We start from the raw sequence: 14,545 nt of genomic DNA on the forward strand, positions 1-14,545 counted from the left end.
TCTGGCTTTGAGTGCAAGCAGCAATCTGGAGTCATAACAACTAATGCAGAAAACATTTCATGACGCATGGGTAATAAAAGTTCCATGATGCTTTTGGGTTTTTTTTTTTTTCTCAACATAATACTCAGAGTTGAAAGCGAAATGAGGCTCTGTTTGGCTAAAACCGGACTGTTTATTCTGTGTGTTATTTCAGAGGTTTTCAACCATAAATTTCAAATACTGTTGCTGGTTGGGGAATGGGTGTGTGTTTGCCAGAAAGGCAAAAGATGGAGACCAGCTTTGGTTTGTTTTTTGTTTACTTTGTCTGGTGGGGTTGATTATTGTTCCTTCATTTCCTGCTTTAATAAGAAAACATAGTAGAATCCGGGATTTAACTTTAGGCTTTGTCTCATCCTGTCTACAGAGCACCGGGGTCCTAGGCAGCGCTGACAAACAAGCGTCAATACTGTCAACAGCTCAGTGCAGAATGCACCACAAGGGAACATGCCATGTTTCTACATCAAGAATTTCAAGTATGGATCCAATTAAGAGATTAAATTCAATAGTTAATCGGTTTTTAAAAAAGTGCCTGTGATGTTGACCAACAGTAGATGGATATAAATCTGTATTTAGTCAAAGGTGCTGTGTTTTATTCCTAGGTTCATGTACACAAACCAAAAATGTAATTAAATCTTGGCCTGTAGCCCTAAGATGAGTTGTTTAAAAAAGTATTGTAGTTGTGCATCTTTCAACACAAACTGGAGAACAGGCATCCAGTTTGGACTGTGTAAATAATCCTCTCATGGCTTTGTTTAAAAAGACCTCCATGAGAGGAGCCCAGTGCTGGGAGACACTGTGTCAGCTTGGGCTTTGGCCCCCTTTGTTTGTACAGGACTGCTGCTGACGAAGAAACATGAGAGCTCTTTTCACTGCTTGTGCCAAGTAAAAACATTTAAAACTGACCCTTTTACCAAACCATTTTAGATAGTAAGGAGAGTCTGGTTTAAGGCATCCCAAAATAGCCAACAGCATTTTCCTCATGTTTAAGGGGGAAGTTAACATCTCAAGCATATGCAAAAACTCTACCCTGAAGCCACAGCTAGTGACATGTACATGTGCATCATTTCGAAAGATCTGTAACATTATCTAGGAACACAAAACACATGAAATTTGCTATATGTAAATCAAATAGAAGTAAAAGCAGCTCTAGTTACACGATTATAACAAGGAAGAACGAGCCTGCGTACGGTGCAGTACGTCAAACTCAACAGCAATACTCGCATTAATAGAGTACTTGCAAAGCTCAATGGATCTGTGCGCCTCTGTAGACTTAACTGTGGACCTGTGTACAAGTCTGGAAATACATGTGTGTTTGTACCAATACACCCCCTTCCTGTTCCTCACACAAGCTCTATATTTCACTCCTTTACACAGAGCAGCCTTGTGATCCACTGGGCCCCAATTCGGGCCCCAATTTCCCATTTACAGACCATAAAGCTTTATTTTTTGCATTTAAATACGTGTGAGCCTATACAAATCCTCTGTGAGGATCAAGCTGTAAAATTCCTGTTATATTTCCTTAATATGGCAACTACCTATGGAATAAATGTGAAATGGCACAGAACAACAATATTCCTGAAATCCGATGTTTGACATCGCCTTAAGCTAATATTCATCTAATAACCATGTCCACAGAAAGCTGTTTTCTCCAGCCCACAGCACACTCAGACTACCAGCTCCAGACCCCCATTATATAAGCACCTTTAATTTACTTTTTCTCCCCGATGTCACGGCTTTGACTGAAGTAGGCCGGCTGAACAGAGAGACCATTCTACGTGATCCCGCTCTCTGAGTGGTAAATAGAGAGATAGCTATCTGACAGCGCAGCTGGGTGACGGGCACACACTGGCCGAATCATGTCCGCATTGATTCGAGCGCATGGTAGCACACTGCAGCCTTTCTTATGAAACACAATCGACCCATCTGTAAAAAAGGCAGAGGAGCTGATTGCTGGCACACAGGACTTGATTGTCAGACAAGATTTTGCATGGACAGGGTGCATGACTAAACAGGTATAAAGCCATTTATTTACAGTATGTAACCGGACCGAGTAATTCAGCGAAGGAATCAGGCTGTTTACCATACAGTAAATAAAAACACATGTCCTGACGTATGCAAGCTTATTATGGAAACCGTGATGGACAACTTAATAGTAAAGCTTCTTAGCATTAGATATTCCTCATTTATCCTCATGCTCTGGACAGGCAATGAATATATATATATATATATATATATATATATATATATATATATATATATATATATATTTCTTCATTGCCTGTCCAGAGCATGAGGATAAATGAGTAGAACTGTAATAAAAAGCCTAACAATAGCACTGTGTGTCCTGTCCACACTCTTTAGTGCAAACAAGTGCTCTCTCACTCTCACACGACACTGGAGTCCGAGTTAATTCAAAAATAAATGGAGGCATTGAAATGCAGGTGGAAGCCTGGTCTTACTGCTCTTTTCACTGATGCGTCAAATTACACTGACAGAAAAAGGGGAAGAAAAAAAAATGTCTCAGTGCCCGTGCAACACACAGAATTGCTTTGACATTCAGACAGCCGGCTGTATAGTTACTTTACGATTTCTGTCGTGACCACTGTGCCACCTGCATACAATGAACCAAGCTCCATTATGATAAAAGAAAAAAAGCAGCAAAATGAAAGCACATTTGGAGTGATAAATGTCAGACACAGAGGAAGCTTTTCCTGATGGGCAAGCACTAAGGAAAAAGAGGAGGTCATGCTGGTGGAGGAGTGGATGTGGAGACGGGAATTCAGGGCATATAGGAGAGACAGTGAAGGAAAGGTTAAAGTAGACACTTTGGATTTGAGCCTATAACTGTATTTTAGTGGATGTATTTTAGTGAAGCATAGGAGTCATAACTCACTACCTGCATAGAGGCCATGCCTAAGTACAAGAAGCTCTATTCAGAACTCTACCATCAATCTCTCTCCCTCTCTTTCTCTCACTCACTCAGATACCATATGAATGTAAGAAAAGTATATATTCACATCTGTTTCAGTGTCCCCCCTATCGCTTTAAACTGATCTAGTCATTAAGTATCAGCTGATTTTTTTAAACTGACACAAATAGTGACGAACCAGACTGGTCTCACAGAGTAGAATCTGATCTACGAGTGGTCAACGGGCCCCAGACTGACCTCCCCGACCTCAAGCTTAAGATCAAATAAAGAAGAATGTAGAATACAGGCACACAGACACACTGCCATCTTCAGTCTGCAGTAGGAATTGCATGTGTGTCCTGCCAGGCAATATACACAGGCTTCATAATTGAGCATTAAACTGAAGCCGAAATGTCTCTGATGTTGCTCTAATGTTTAACAGGTTAAAAACCAGGGCAATTTTTTGCCACTTGTGTCTGGTTCTAAGAGTTCTTTTAACGTAAACAACTCAATATTTCATTTTTAGACCTTCATTAGGCTGTGGCTGATTGACAGATAAGTGGTTTAGCTGACTGAAAAGCTTTAAAAAAGAATGAACACTGCAGATGTATAAACAGAATCTGTTTCTGCAATCTGAAATAATATCACTGTTCTCGTGTGATATTTGTGAACGTACTAATTTGGCTTTGATGATCGTGATTACACGTAGTAAATTAAGTGAGCAGGCACATTCCTAGCATGAAAAGGCGTGCCTGTTATGAACACGAGCGTGCTACTCGGGCAGCCACTATCCTATTTTTCTAATCTCTGGCTCTTATTTTTATTGATTGCTCAAAGGTGCACAAGATGTTGCTTTTCATTTTGGCTTCGTAACAACACAGCTGCACTGAGTGGAGCCACGTTGTCCACCGTGTGCACCCTGCAAAACTTGCAGCTTGTGATTCGTTGTTAAGACAATGCCTTAATTAGAAATATTAATAATATCTTCGATAGAAAGCCAGCATAAGCATCGAAAGACAAGCGTATGTTTGCGTGAGTTGGGTTGTCATGTGGAACATATCCATGTCAATTTCTTGGAACATGTTCCACTGTAATCATTTTAGCAAATGATACACATTTACATTCTTAAGTACTAACCGCTTCACAAGTGCCCATCAAACGTGGATCCATTTAGGACTTTTAACCCTAATGATATAGCATAATGGAAATGATTGCGGTACACAGTAAAACCGCACAATACTTAACTGGAACAACAGATTGAGGTAATACACTAGCAGGTAAAGGTTTCCAAGAATAAATACTTTTCTAGAATAAAGTGCATCAGCTAAACATGACATGAATATAGAGTAAGTGGTGGGTGTACCTGGTTCCTCTGTGCTTTTGTATTGCTTCACCAGTATAGGAGTCGTTCTGCTTGCTAATGGTTGACTCTCAGCAGCCTAAAAATGACAGGTCACAATGAAAGACAATGTTATGCGAACAGTATGGAATATACAATATGTCCTATATATATGATATTAACCAGGTAACATGATTAATGACTGCCACATAAAGAGTTAATTAAAGAATTTCTCCTCTTTTTTTTTTTTTTTTTTTTTTTTACGTCATCCTTTAAATCCTGTGCACAGTGATGACAATTATTTGGTCTAGGAAAATCAAACTAGCTGAAGATATAATGAATATATACATGTAATGTAAATCTTGAACAGAACAAGAGGTACAAGCCTGTTGGTGTGAATAGTCTCCTGGCTGAAGGGAAGGTGCAGTAAAAGAGTGAAAAACATGTGGAGCCTCTGTGTGCTCTGCTGATAGGGAGTCGTTAGCCGGCAGCCCACCATTCATACCTATTGCGCCTTTTTCACCTAGTTTCCATAGAAACACCAATATAGAAACACAAAAGGGAGAAATTAATAAAAGGCCCACAAGCATTCATTCTTAATGAAATGAAAAAAGGAATTTCACAATACATGCCACCAACCATAGAAATGTTGCTGGCATAGAAATAAAATCGAATAAATGTCACTCATACAACCCTGTATTAACCATGCAGCCCAAAGCCGGTTTTCATCTTATACACGAAAGGCGTTGCTAGACTGGGTATATGTTTATACTGTCTAAAATGTGAATTTGGCAGGGATTTTTTTGTCATGTAGCACACGCTTAAACTGGATCCCAAGCCCACGCTGGCAGACTCAAGAAAATAAAATCAAAATAGCTTTAAATTCTCTCACAGTCAACAACACCCCCTTGTCTGTGCTCCCCGAGTATGTTTTTTTTCTGCTTTGGCACCACTGGTCTCCAAGCAACATTGAGGCTCTTTTTCTGCCATAAGTAGACTAGAGCAGCCTCAGTGTAAGGTAAATATTGGTTTAGGCCAACACAGGAGGGTTCTATTGCACTTCACTCATAGCTCACAGTGTTGATCCTAACACTTATGAACAGAGCTAAAACTGAAATACTGTTAGAATTTTTATTTATATATATATATATATATATATATATATATATATATATATATATATATATATATATATATATATATATACATATATACACACACACACACACACACACACACACACACACACACACACACACACACATACATATATATATATATATATATATATATATATATATATATATATATATATATATATATATATATATATATATAAAACTTCATCGCAAAGGTCTTGTGGAACGCTATGAAAAGAACATTATCAGAAGGTACGCATAGAAGCCAACATTTTCACAGGCTTTGGGAAGAAGCTGGGAGCAAAAGCAGAGCTCTTTTTCCTCTGCGCTCCCGCAGCTTGCATCCTGATTAACTCTCCAGAAATGCTGGCTTCCCCATGAGTGCTCCACACAGACACACTGCACAAACATCGTTCTTCCCTCTCTGCATATAACATGGTTAGTGTGAGCCATGCCCCATTAGAACTCGGCCCATTGAGGGCCACAAACACAAGATAGCGAGGCAGAAACCACCCAGAACCACAAAACTACACAAACTATATCTTCGTGGAAGGACTAACAACATTAAAAAAGGAGCGAGACATTTACAGGTCTGTGTGCGGTGAGCCATAATGTCTCTTATACTTAACAGTAGCATATGTCAGAGAGTGCTGTGTTTTGATGTGTGTATTTTTGTGTACCTGTGTACTTCATTTGTGATTGCCCAAGTGAATTCAGAGTAGTGTAGAGTGACTGTTCTGCAGAGGGAGATTGATGCTGCGGGATGAGAGAGTGTCCCATCACCACTCTCTCCTGTGCTTCAGTCAGAACCGGCCGCTGCCCCTCGCTCACCTCCCCACTGCTCTCCTCATCACACCACTTCTGCTCAAACATAATGACCCTACTGTTACTGAACAGCACAACATCCACTTTATTTTTCATCCCCATTTTTCAGTAAAGCTTGGATTGAACTCTGTTACGGTAGTGACCCCTACTGGCAAATAAGAGTACTGCTACAAATAAAAACTACAAAATTAAATACATTTACACTATGCATAATTTACATCACACAATATCAAATAGAACTGGTCATTAACAATGAAGCCTCCTGACAAAAGTAAAATGCAACAGTATCACATACCTCTGGTTGCTGAGACTGGCTTATTGGACCCTGTTCCATCCGAGCCAGCAGTGACAGGATCGGGTCACGGTGGGCTGATACAAGTGGCCTTCGCATGACTTCACCTTCACTTGGAGGATCGTAATCCTGACAAGCAAAGGAATGGGCAATGCTAATGAAAATATATTTCTATACTATTAACACTAAAACTAAAGAAGTACTCATCATAAATTACCATTTAAACTAGCTAGTGATATGCTCTATACTTTCTGTGTACAAAATTCAAATAAAAAAACAAAAACAAAGAGAATCTCATGGTTCGAGTAGTTAGATATTCACCATTTCCTGGATTCCATGCAGTGAGCTGTTGAAGCTTGTCATTAGGTTCTGCAAAGTAAAGCCTTCCTCTGTCAAAGCTGCAGAGAAAATACATAAAACCTGTTCTTAGGGATATAAAGACAGGAATAGGATGAACTTGTGTGGGGTAGACAGTTTCAAGCAATAACTCACAAGGTCAGTGGTTCAGTAGACAATGTGTATTGATCTGAATCACACACCTAGGTGGACCCTTGTGGTGTCCTTGTGTATACGCACTCGTGTGTGTGTGTGTGTGTGTGTGTGTGTGTGTGTGTGTGTGTGTGTGTGTGTGTGTGTGTGTTGATTGTAAATCTCTGACAGGCTGCCGAGTACCTCTGACTGCAGCCATCTGGCCGCAGCTGAGGAGCAGCTCTCCCTCAGAGATGTGCCTGGCTGCAGTCTCTGTCTCTGTGATGGAGGTGCTGGAGTGTGAGCTGTTCTCCTTCACAGACGAAGACTCAGGAGGAGCAGGTATAGTATGCACAACTGCAGCCATTGGAGGATTCTGTGGTTTTTTGGGGGGAACTGGGGAGAAGGGAAGGATGATTTCCTCTTCCTCCTCACAGGCAACTGACAATACACTGGTGAGGGATGGAGGAACAAACAAGAGAGATAAGCAGGGAAGTACATAATATGCAAATATGTTCTCCACAAAAAGCATAAAAAAAAAGACTTAAAATAGAATAATTACATAGATATTGTGGTGTATAATGCTGACCAAAAACAACATGGAGTGGACCATGGGTTAAACGTAATATCTCTCTTTCTTACATAGAAAGATCTGGAGATGTTCACTGCATAGGCCTTTTCTTAAAAAGAACTTCAGTAAAATATACTTGATCCAACATTTTGTCAGTATTTTTGTGTTGTGACCCAACACTGTCACTAAGTGCCTGTGCTTAATTTTATTATCATGTATACTGAATAGTGACATATGGGACATATTGAACATATGCAAAGCTCTGCAACTATTAATAAGTTTGTTGCTTTTCTTTCTTTCTTTCTTTCTTTCTATCTATCTATCTATCTATCTATCTATCTATCTATCTATCTATCTATCTATCTATCTATCTATCTATCTATCTATCTATCTATCTAAATAATATATATTTAAATATATTATACTTTGTGTGTAAATATATGTAATATATGTAATATATGTAAATATAGCTCTTCCAGTGTTCCTATTGTTGGTACTTTTTTTTTTTTTTTTTTAGATGTTTTATACATGTACTTTAAATGAATGCATTCTTTATCACTGTTTCACTTTACCACCTCATACATCAATACCTGTTTTAGGTGGGGTGAGATATTTGTTTCCTGGATAAATAAACACTTTCACACATTCTCCTCTGGTTGGTAAAATAGCAAAGTGTTTTTTATTGGATAACATTTATTCAGGTTGCTTTAATTATATTAATGCATCAAGGTACATTTACTGCATTGTTTGGCCAGATACGTCTAGAGAAAGACGGTGATAAAGACTTACACTGGTAGTGGGTGCTGCTCCTTTTCCTCACTGTGTGGTTTCTCCTCTGTAAGTGGAAGTTCTACATCACCCAATGGATGGTTTTGCATGTCTGCTGACTCTGGTGTCTGTGTCCTTCTAGGGGATGCAATTGGCGTGCATAAAGGTGTTTCCACTGGTTCCACTGATTGTTCTAATGAAAGTGGACAATATCCATATAAAGCAAATGTACAGAAGGGTACAAAAGCCTGAAAATGCACTGCATTGAGTAAATACTGTGAGACCTGGTAAAACTGGCTGCTGAGGCTGTACATGCTGGGAATCTCTGAGTGATTGGGCAGGGGAAGGATGCTCTGAGAGATCTGGAGTGCTGACTGGAGACACTGCCTCCCTCAGTGCTGGGGAAATCTCTTTCAGACTGGGCTCGGGAGTGGGCACTGGTGTAGGCACTGTAGTCTCCTGTCCGGGTGGTGACAGACCATGAGAAACAGGTGCCATTGGAAAACTAATTATCATCAACATTGCATCATTGCATCAACAGTGGGTTAATGGGATGGAAAAATTATTTAAGCAATAAAAATTGGGTGTTTTTGTGCAGTCTGTTTTTCTGTGAACTCATTTACCTGCTGCATGTGTGTATCCTGAGTTGAGGCAAAAGGCTCTCTCTGGCCCAGGGTTAGGGCGATTATGTCGGCCAAAACCTCATTCACATACTGCCGGATGAGCTCCGAGTCCACTGGCAGGCCGGCATCCACAACCACCTGCAGTCCTCCCGCTGTCTCTACTGCCCGGTAGCAAAATACAAAGGAGGCCTTCTAATCACATACTTAAATGGCGATAATTTAATGCTAACTCTAGTTACAGTTGAATATATTCAGAGTTCTGCAGAGATTAATTGAAGCAGGAAGGTGAACATGGTAATGGTTGATTGCGTGAGACAATTGGTGCCACATAAATCTTCATATCTCATTGTGCAGGGCAATTTTAGTTCAGTGCCAGGAACGATCAGCATTCTGCTGACAGGTTGACATGTTTGGCCGCAAACGGACACGCTGTGAATTGTGCTCAGGCCTGGAACAATATCGTTCCCCATTTCTGACCAACGTCTTTTGATCAAAAGGTCTATTTCGCATGTCAACGGGCAACTAGATTTCCTGGGCTCTTGCCCAGAACAAAACGGGAAGAACACACCCCTGTGAAGACATTTTTATTTTTTACTCAATAAAAATGACTGCTTTACTATTATAAGGCAACAAAGATTTTTGGAAATCAATCATTAATATTATAGTAAAACTTGATATAATATTGCTAGACATAGTCAGCATTCTGCAATATTTTAAATATCTGCTAAACCTCAACAATATAATAATTCTAAAACGGCAAAGCAACAGCTATTTCACCTTTACCGTATTTCTACTTTGTGTACTACTTTAACGTTAAAAGCTTTACTCTGAGACATGCACTAGGTTGCCCACTTCAGCAGAAGACTCCAGTCAGTCTCTGAATGTGCTGACTGGAGCTTGCTGCTTGCAGACTTGTAGCCTCCTCTGCAAATTTGATACATCATTGATCTTTCTATTAAACGAGAGTGGGGATTAATGAGGCGGGCCGAGAGAGCGTGGGCTGAGTTAAAGTGAGCCGAGTGAAATGGAGGAGAGGAGGAGTGCAGGGAATGAGGAAGAGCAATCTTACTTTAATGAGGAAACACCATGTCCCAGTGCTCCGACAGCTTTGACAAATGCGCCGCTCACTTCTGCGCAAACTATGAATCAAAATTATGAGACTAAAGAGGGAAAAAGCCATGTTATGCATAAGTCTCCCCACTCTGCTGGTTTCCACCAAATGCCCTTAATTATTTTGTTTTTTTTGACATCTCGAATACAAGCGATAGATTAGTTGACGCAACAGTGAACCGAAAGACAGGTGGCAATGTAGGAACTGTGCCGACAGTCATGTGTCACCAGAGAATTGCACCATCATTATGTTCACTATAAAATACCAGGTGTCAATATCTGGGTGAATTGATTTACCTGTGGTGTCTGAGGTGACACTGTCCTCTGGCACTGATTGGACGGCTGGGTCTGTAAGGGCGGGCTGAGGAAACATCCCACTGATCATCCTTGCCATTAGCTGCTGCTCCACCCTGCAAAAGCAAAAACAAGTCACTCAATAAATGTACAACTCCTATAGATTACACTGTTACAGACTTAAATAAAACTAGGTAGCAGGTTACAAAACCCTGGAGTGCAAAAGAGTCACAGAAGTTGTATTTGCACTTAATATTTGGTCATTAGAAAGATATGTATTAGTTCTGCCTCCAAATGTTCATTGTTTAATATCAAATTCATGTCATGAATTCATGAATGTGTAATGAATGAGCTATAATGATATCAGAACAGCAAACTGCCCTATTTGCGGTTTTTTTTATATATATTAGATACATTTAGATACATAATGACACTATTATATGGCACACAGGAGAGGATATGTTCCCTGCTAACAGGCTTTCTTTCTCATGTTGTCTCAGAGTATTTTTCTCTCCAGTGTCACCTCTGACTTGCTTATTAGGGCTTTATATTTACAGCTACAGATTTCTGAATAGTTGCTTTTAACAAAGGCTTTAGTTTCAAGCACTATAAATAACATCAAATAGACTAGACTGCATTAAACAGACCTTTGTTCTATTACTTTAACCCAATTCTATGAGATTCATGTCTATATCTTGTGTACTTGTAAAGCAGTAGAGCCAAATGGGTGGGGGACTGAGGGGGCTGCCTTAACACTTTCTATCCACAAAGGAGGCCTTAGACTAAAAATGTTTGAGAACCACTGTGTCGAGGCAATAAGGGCATTTAGTCAAGCTAAACATGACAGGTGTTGATATATTGCAGTGCATGGTGAGAACAGAAGCCCCTTACCAGTCCACAAGTTGATACTCCAGGGTCTCTCTGCGCTGGATGGCGGTGAGTATGGGCTGGGTGAGAGGATCGGGTTGATTTGACTGTGTTGGGAAAGTCGGACCGTGGTACAGGGCAACTGGAGGAGAAGGAAGTCCATGCAGCTCTATAGGAGAATCAGGAAATTCTCCATCCATCTCTGGTTCCTAATTTTACAGGACAGTAAGAAAACAAGTTAGTAATAAAAATGTCTGTATTCTGATTTGTGTCTTTACAAAAACGATATCCACCTCAGCAGACATCAGTAAGGTCGTGTACACTAGCTGAGAACTGCAACACGCGTTCGGCAGCATACATTACTATCTGAGTAGAATTTGGAAAAGTGGGGCATTTGTCTTCTGTTACTCTCCTCAGTTATGTGTGTTTGTACTGAACTCTTTGGTCACTGGTTTGCATTATGCACAAATTCCTCTGGCACCGAGTCAGAGAGCCTTGGGTAAGCCAGGACCAAATGGCTCATTCCCAGTGGCCAGGCTCCATAAAGAGAGACAGAAAGAGGGCGGAAATAATGGAGAGAGAGAGAGAGAGAGAGAGAGAGAGAGAGAGAGAGAGAGAGAGAGAGAGAGAGAGAGAGAGAGAGAGAGAGAGAGAGAGAGAAAGTGAGAGATTTAGCAAGAAGAGAGAAAAAAAAAAAGAAAAAACTTGGCTGTGTTTGTCAGTTACTGAGTTTGTTTGAAGTTTATGGCTCCATCACAGTCCCAGCCTGCCAGAGTGGAGACATTGGAGGCTTAGAGCAATGACATTTTAGGAGTGGGCATCTGGCCCTGGTTGCTCTTGGAGACAGGGTTTGTTTGATGAGGTCTGGGCTGGAGTGGCTGCACCCTTTATTTGACAGCTGGGAGAGCGAGAAGACTAAGTGGGAGAACGTGTGCCAGGCATAATTGGATTTTAAGCCTAATTAAAGGCAGAGCTCATGCACATCACTTGAATTCTTTAATAGTTGTCTCTGTTTGGTTTGTGTACAGTTCTGGAGCAATAACTCTGACCTTAACTGCCATAAAAACTATTTAAGTGGCAGTATAATTCTGACATGACTCGACATGAAATTTTCAATTGCAATACCATTGCTACAAAAAGAAAGCAGCAAAACACATTAAACACACTCAATCACTAACCAGCTTTGCTGAGAGCAAACAATTGCTAATGATTCACAATATGCAATAATAGTTAAGAATTCAGACACATTTTCATTAAATCAAGATAATCTTTTAGAAGATACAATTTAAATATGCAGTGCTGTGAAGCTATAACTGGTCAACTGTCTGTGAACAATCAGGGTTGACAAATAGCACAACTAAACTCCTGTTTTTGAAAAAAGATACGATTTGTCTCCGGATGCAGTTTGCTTGTAAAACCAAAAGGGGGCAATGTGGATTAGTCCATGCTATTTCAAGTACTTTAACCTTCTTTTATTTTCATTATCCGCGCTCTTCCTTTTCACTAGTTACAACAACATGGATCTGCTCTTCTCTCAGTCTAACGACCGCTGTGCTATTTCTGTGCTAACTGATGCTTGCCCTTGACCGACCTGGAATGGGCCTACAGTGTGATATCCCGAGCAGCTTTCTTTGCTTGTTAGCCATAAATATGGGAGGCTTATGGCTTTGGGTGTATGCTTGACTGAACTGTGCAGTGAGATGAATTCCTGAACAGCAAGAGTCTGAGCGGCACTGAACAAAGAGGGTTACGGGTTGTGCACGCGCACCACGCCCCTTCCAATACCAATCGCCTAAATCGACCTTCTCCACAGTGGATTTTCTAATTCGTTCAGTCGGTTTGGATAATTAATAAAAGTGATGTTCCTTTTCACCCGTTCCCTCAGCCAACCTTATTAACCAAGTGCCGAAAGTGTGATGCTTCTGAGAGCGTGGCGTCAAACCAAATCTATATTTGCGGTTCTGTCACACTCGCTTTGCGTATGTACCCCTGTTCTTGAAGCAGCCTGGGTGTTGGAAGCTGTCAGCCTCTAGGCATGCGAGCAGATGACCTTTGAAGTGTGCGATAGAACATGTGCAATCAGGCCAACACGAAATCAAGTTGTGCTCAATTCGATTTACCTGGCTGTTGTCTGCCTCCTCAAAGACGTTGGTTCCGGGAAAGCCATCGTTCTCCTCAGCCCCTTCTTCAAACGGTGGGGTTTCTGCTGCGGCCTGTGAGGCAGGAGCGGAGGAAAGAAGGTTAACGAGGCATTAAAATGGCAGGAAAAATCCCCATGCCGTTAATAGCACGAGGGGTTATGAGCGTATATGTTTATTAAATTATTAAAGATCATGATGACAACATGAAGCAGTTGATTAGAGTTGACCATTCAATAAACTACAATGCTTTGTTGGAGGCAATTATCACACAGCACCTTCCATTTGCACAGGTGCTCTCACACACACACACACACACACACACACACACACACACACACACACACACACACACACACACACACACACACACACACACACACAATATACAGAGAGGCTCTTCAGCATCTCCTGATGCTCTTTCCACCAATCCCTGCAGCCTCTCATCAGGGCCATGGAGCTGAGTAATGTAGAGCACAATTACTCTTTCCCCAGCCTCACTCATTCCTTTCAAGCACATTACATTACATGAGAGGGCAAAAAAAAAAAAAAAAAAAAAAAAAAAATCATGCTCCCTAGGAATCCACTCACTCACGCTCACACGCTCACACACACACACACACACACACACACACACACACACACACACACACACACACACACACACTTGCACACTGATTGCAAAGGTCATGATCTGTCCTGCTCATGAGCCTCATATGTGAAAGAATCACAAGTCCTTCCCCCAGGGGTCACAAACACTGGCTCTGCTTGCTCGACTTTGTCGCCATAGTAACCGAGATAGAGAGAGAGAGAGAGAGAGAGAGAGAGAGAGAGAGAGAGAGAGAGAGAGAGAGAGAGAGAGAGAGAGAGAGAGAGAGAGAGAGAGAGAGAGAGAGAGAAAGAGAGAGCTCCTTGATTCATGTTCACTCAGCGTGAGATGGAGCCGAAGCTAAGCAGACACAGACAAGACACTTTGCAGTGTGCTCTGCAGAGGAAAACACATCACAGGTGCAGCATATTACAAGCTCTTAAGCGTCTAATGATGATCTTTGGATTAGAATGCAGCAAATGTGCAGTTTTATGTCAAAGCATGTTGTGAAGATAAGTTCTTTCTGCAACCATGGGCCTGTTTAAAGAGCCTTAATATCACAACACAAACGCCAT

At 40.9% G+C, this 14,545-nt stretch overlaps 1 protein-coding gene across 7 annotated transcripts in view; it reads right to left on the bottom strand.

The window, feature by feature from the left end:
- kiaa0586 (KIAA0586 ortholog) overlaps positions 1 to 14,545 on the bottom strand; it is a 100,517-nt gene that overhangs the window by 14,387 nt on the left and 71,585 nt on the right. For 5 of the 7 annotated variants that reach the window (XM_083543836.1, XM_083543837.1, XM_083543831.1 and 2 more), the window contains 12 exons: positions 13,364 to 13,456; positions 11,268 to 11,452; positions 10,380 to 10,492; positions 8,973 to 9,133; positions 8,634 to 8,808; positions 8,371 to 8,542; positions 7,215 to 7,462; positions 6,864 to 6,940; positions 6,546 to 6,671; positions 6,106 to 6,286; positions 4,673 to 4,809; positions 4,311 to 4,386 (listed from right to left, as the gene is read on the bottom strand). In XM_083543836.1, coding sequence (XP_083399962.1) covers positions 4,311 to 4,386; positions 4,673 to 4,809; positions 6,106 to 6,286; positions 6,546 to 6,671; positions 6,864 to 6,940; positions 7,215 to 7,462; positions 8,371 to 8,542; positions 8,634 to 8,808; positions 8,973 to 9,133; positions 10,380 to 10,492; positions 11,268 to 11,452; positions 13,364 to 13,456 — 1,744 coding nt within the window. The remainder of the gene's footprint in view (positions 1 to 4,310; positions 4,387 to 4,672; positions 4,810 to 6,105; positions 6,287 to 6,545; positions 6,672 to 6,863; positions 6,941 to 7,214; positions 7,463 to 8,370; positions 8,543 to 8,633; positions 8,809 to 8,972; positions 9,134 to 10,379; positions 10,493 to 11,267; positions 11,453 to 13,363; positions 13,457 to 14,545) is intronic. The other 2 variants (XM_083543832.1, XM_083543835.1) reach the window with 1 other exon arrangement.

Source organism: Silurus aristotelis (genome assembly GCF_946808225.1).
Source record: "Silurus aristotelis genome assembly, chromosome: 6".
Lineage (NCBI taxonomy): Eukaryota > Metazoa > Chordata > Actinopteri > Siluriformes > Siluridae > Silurus > Silurus aristotelis.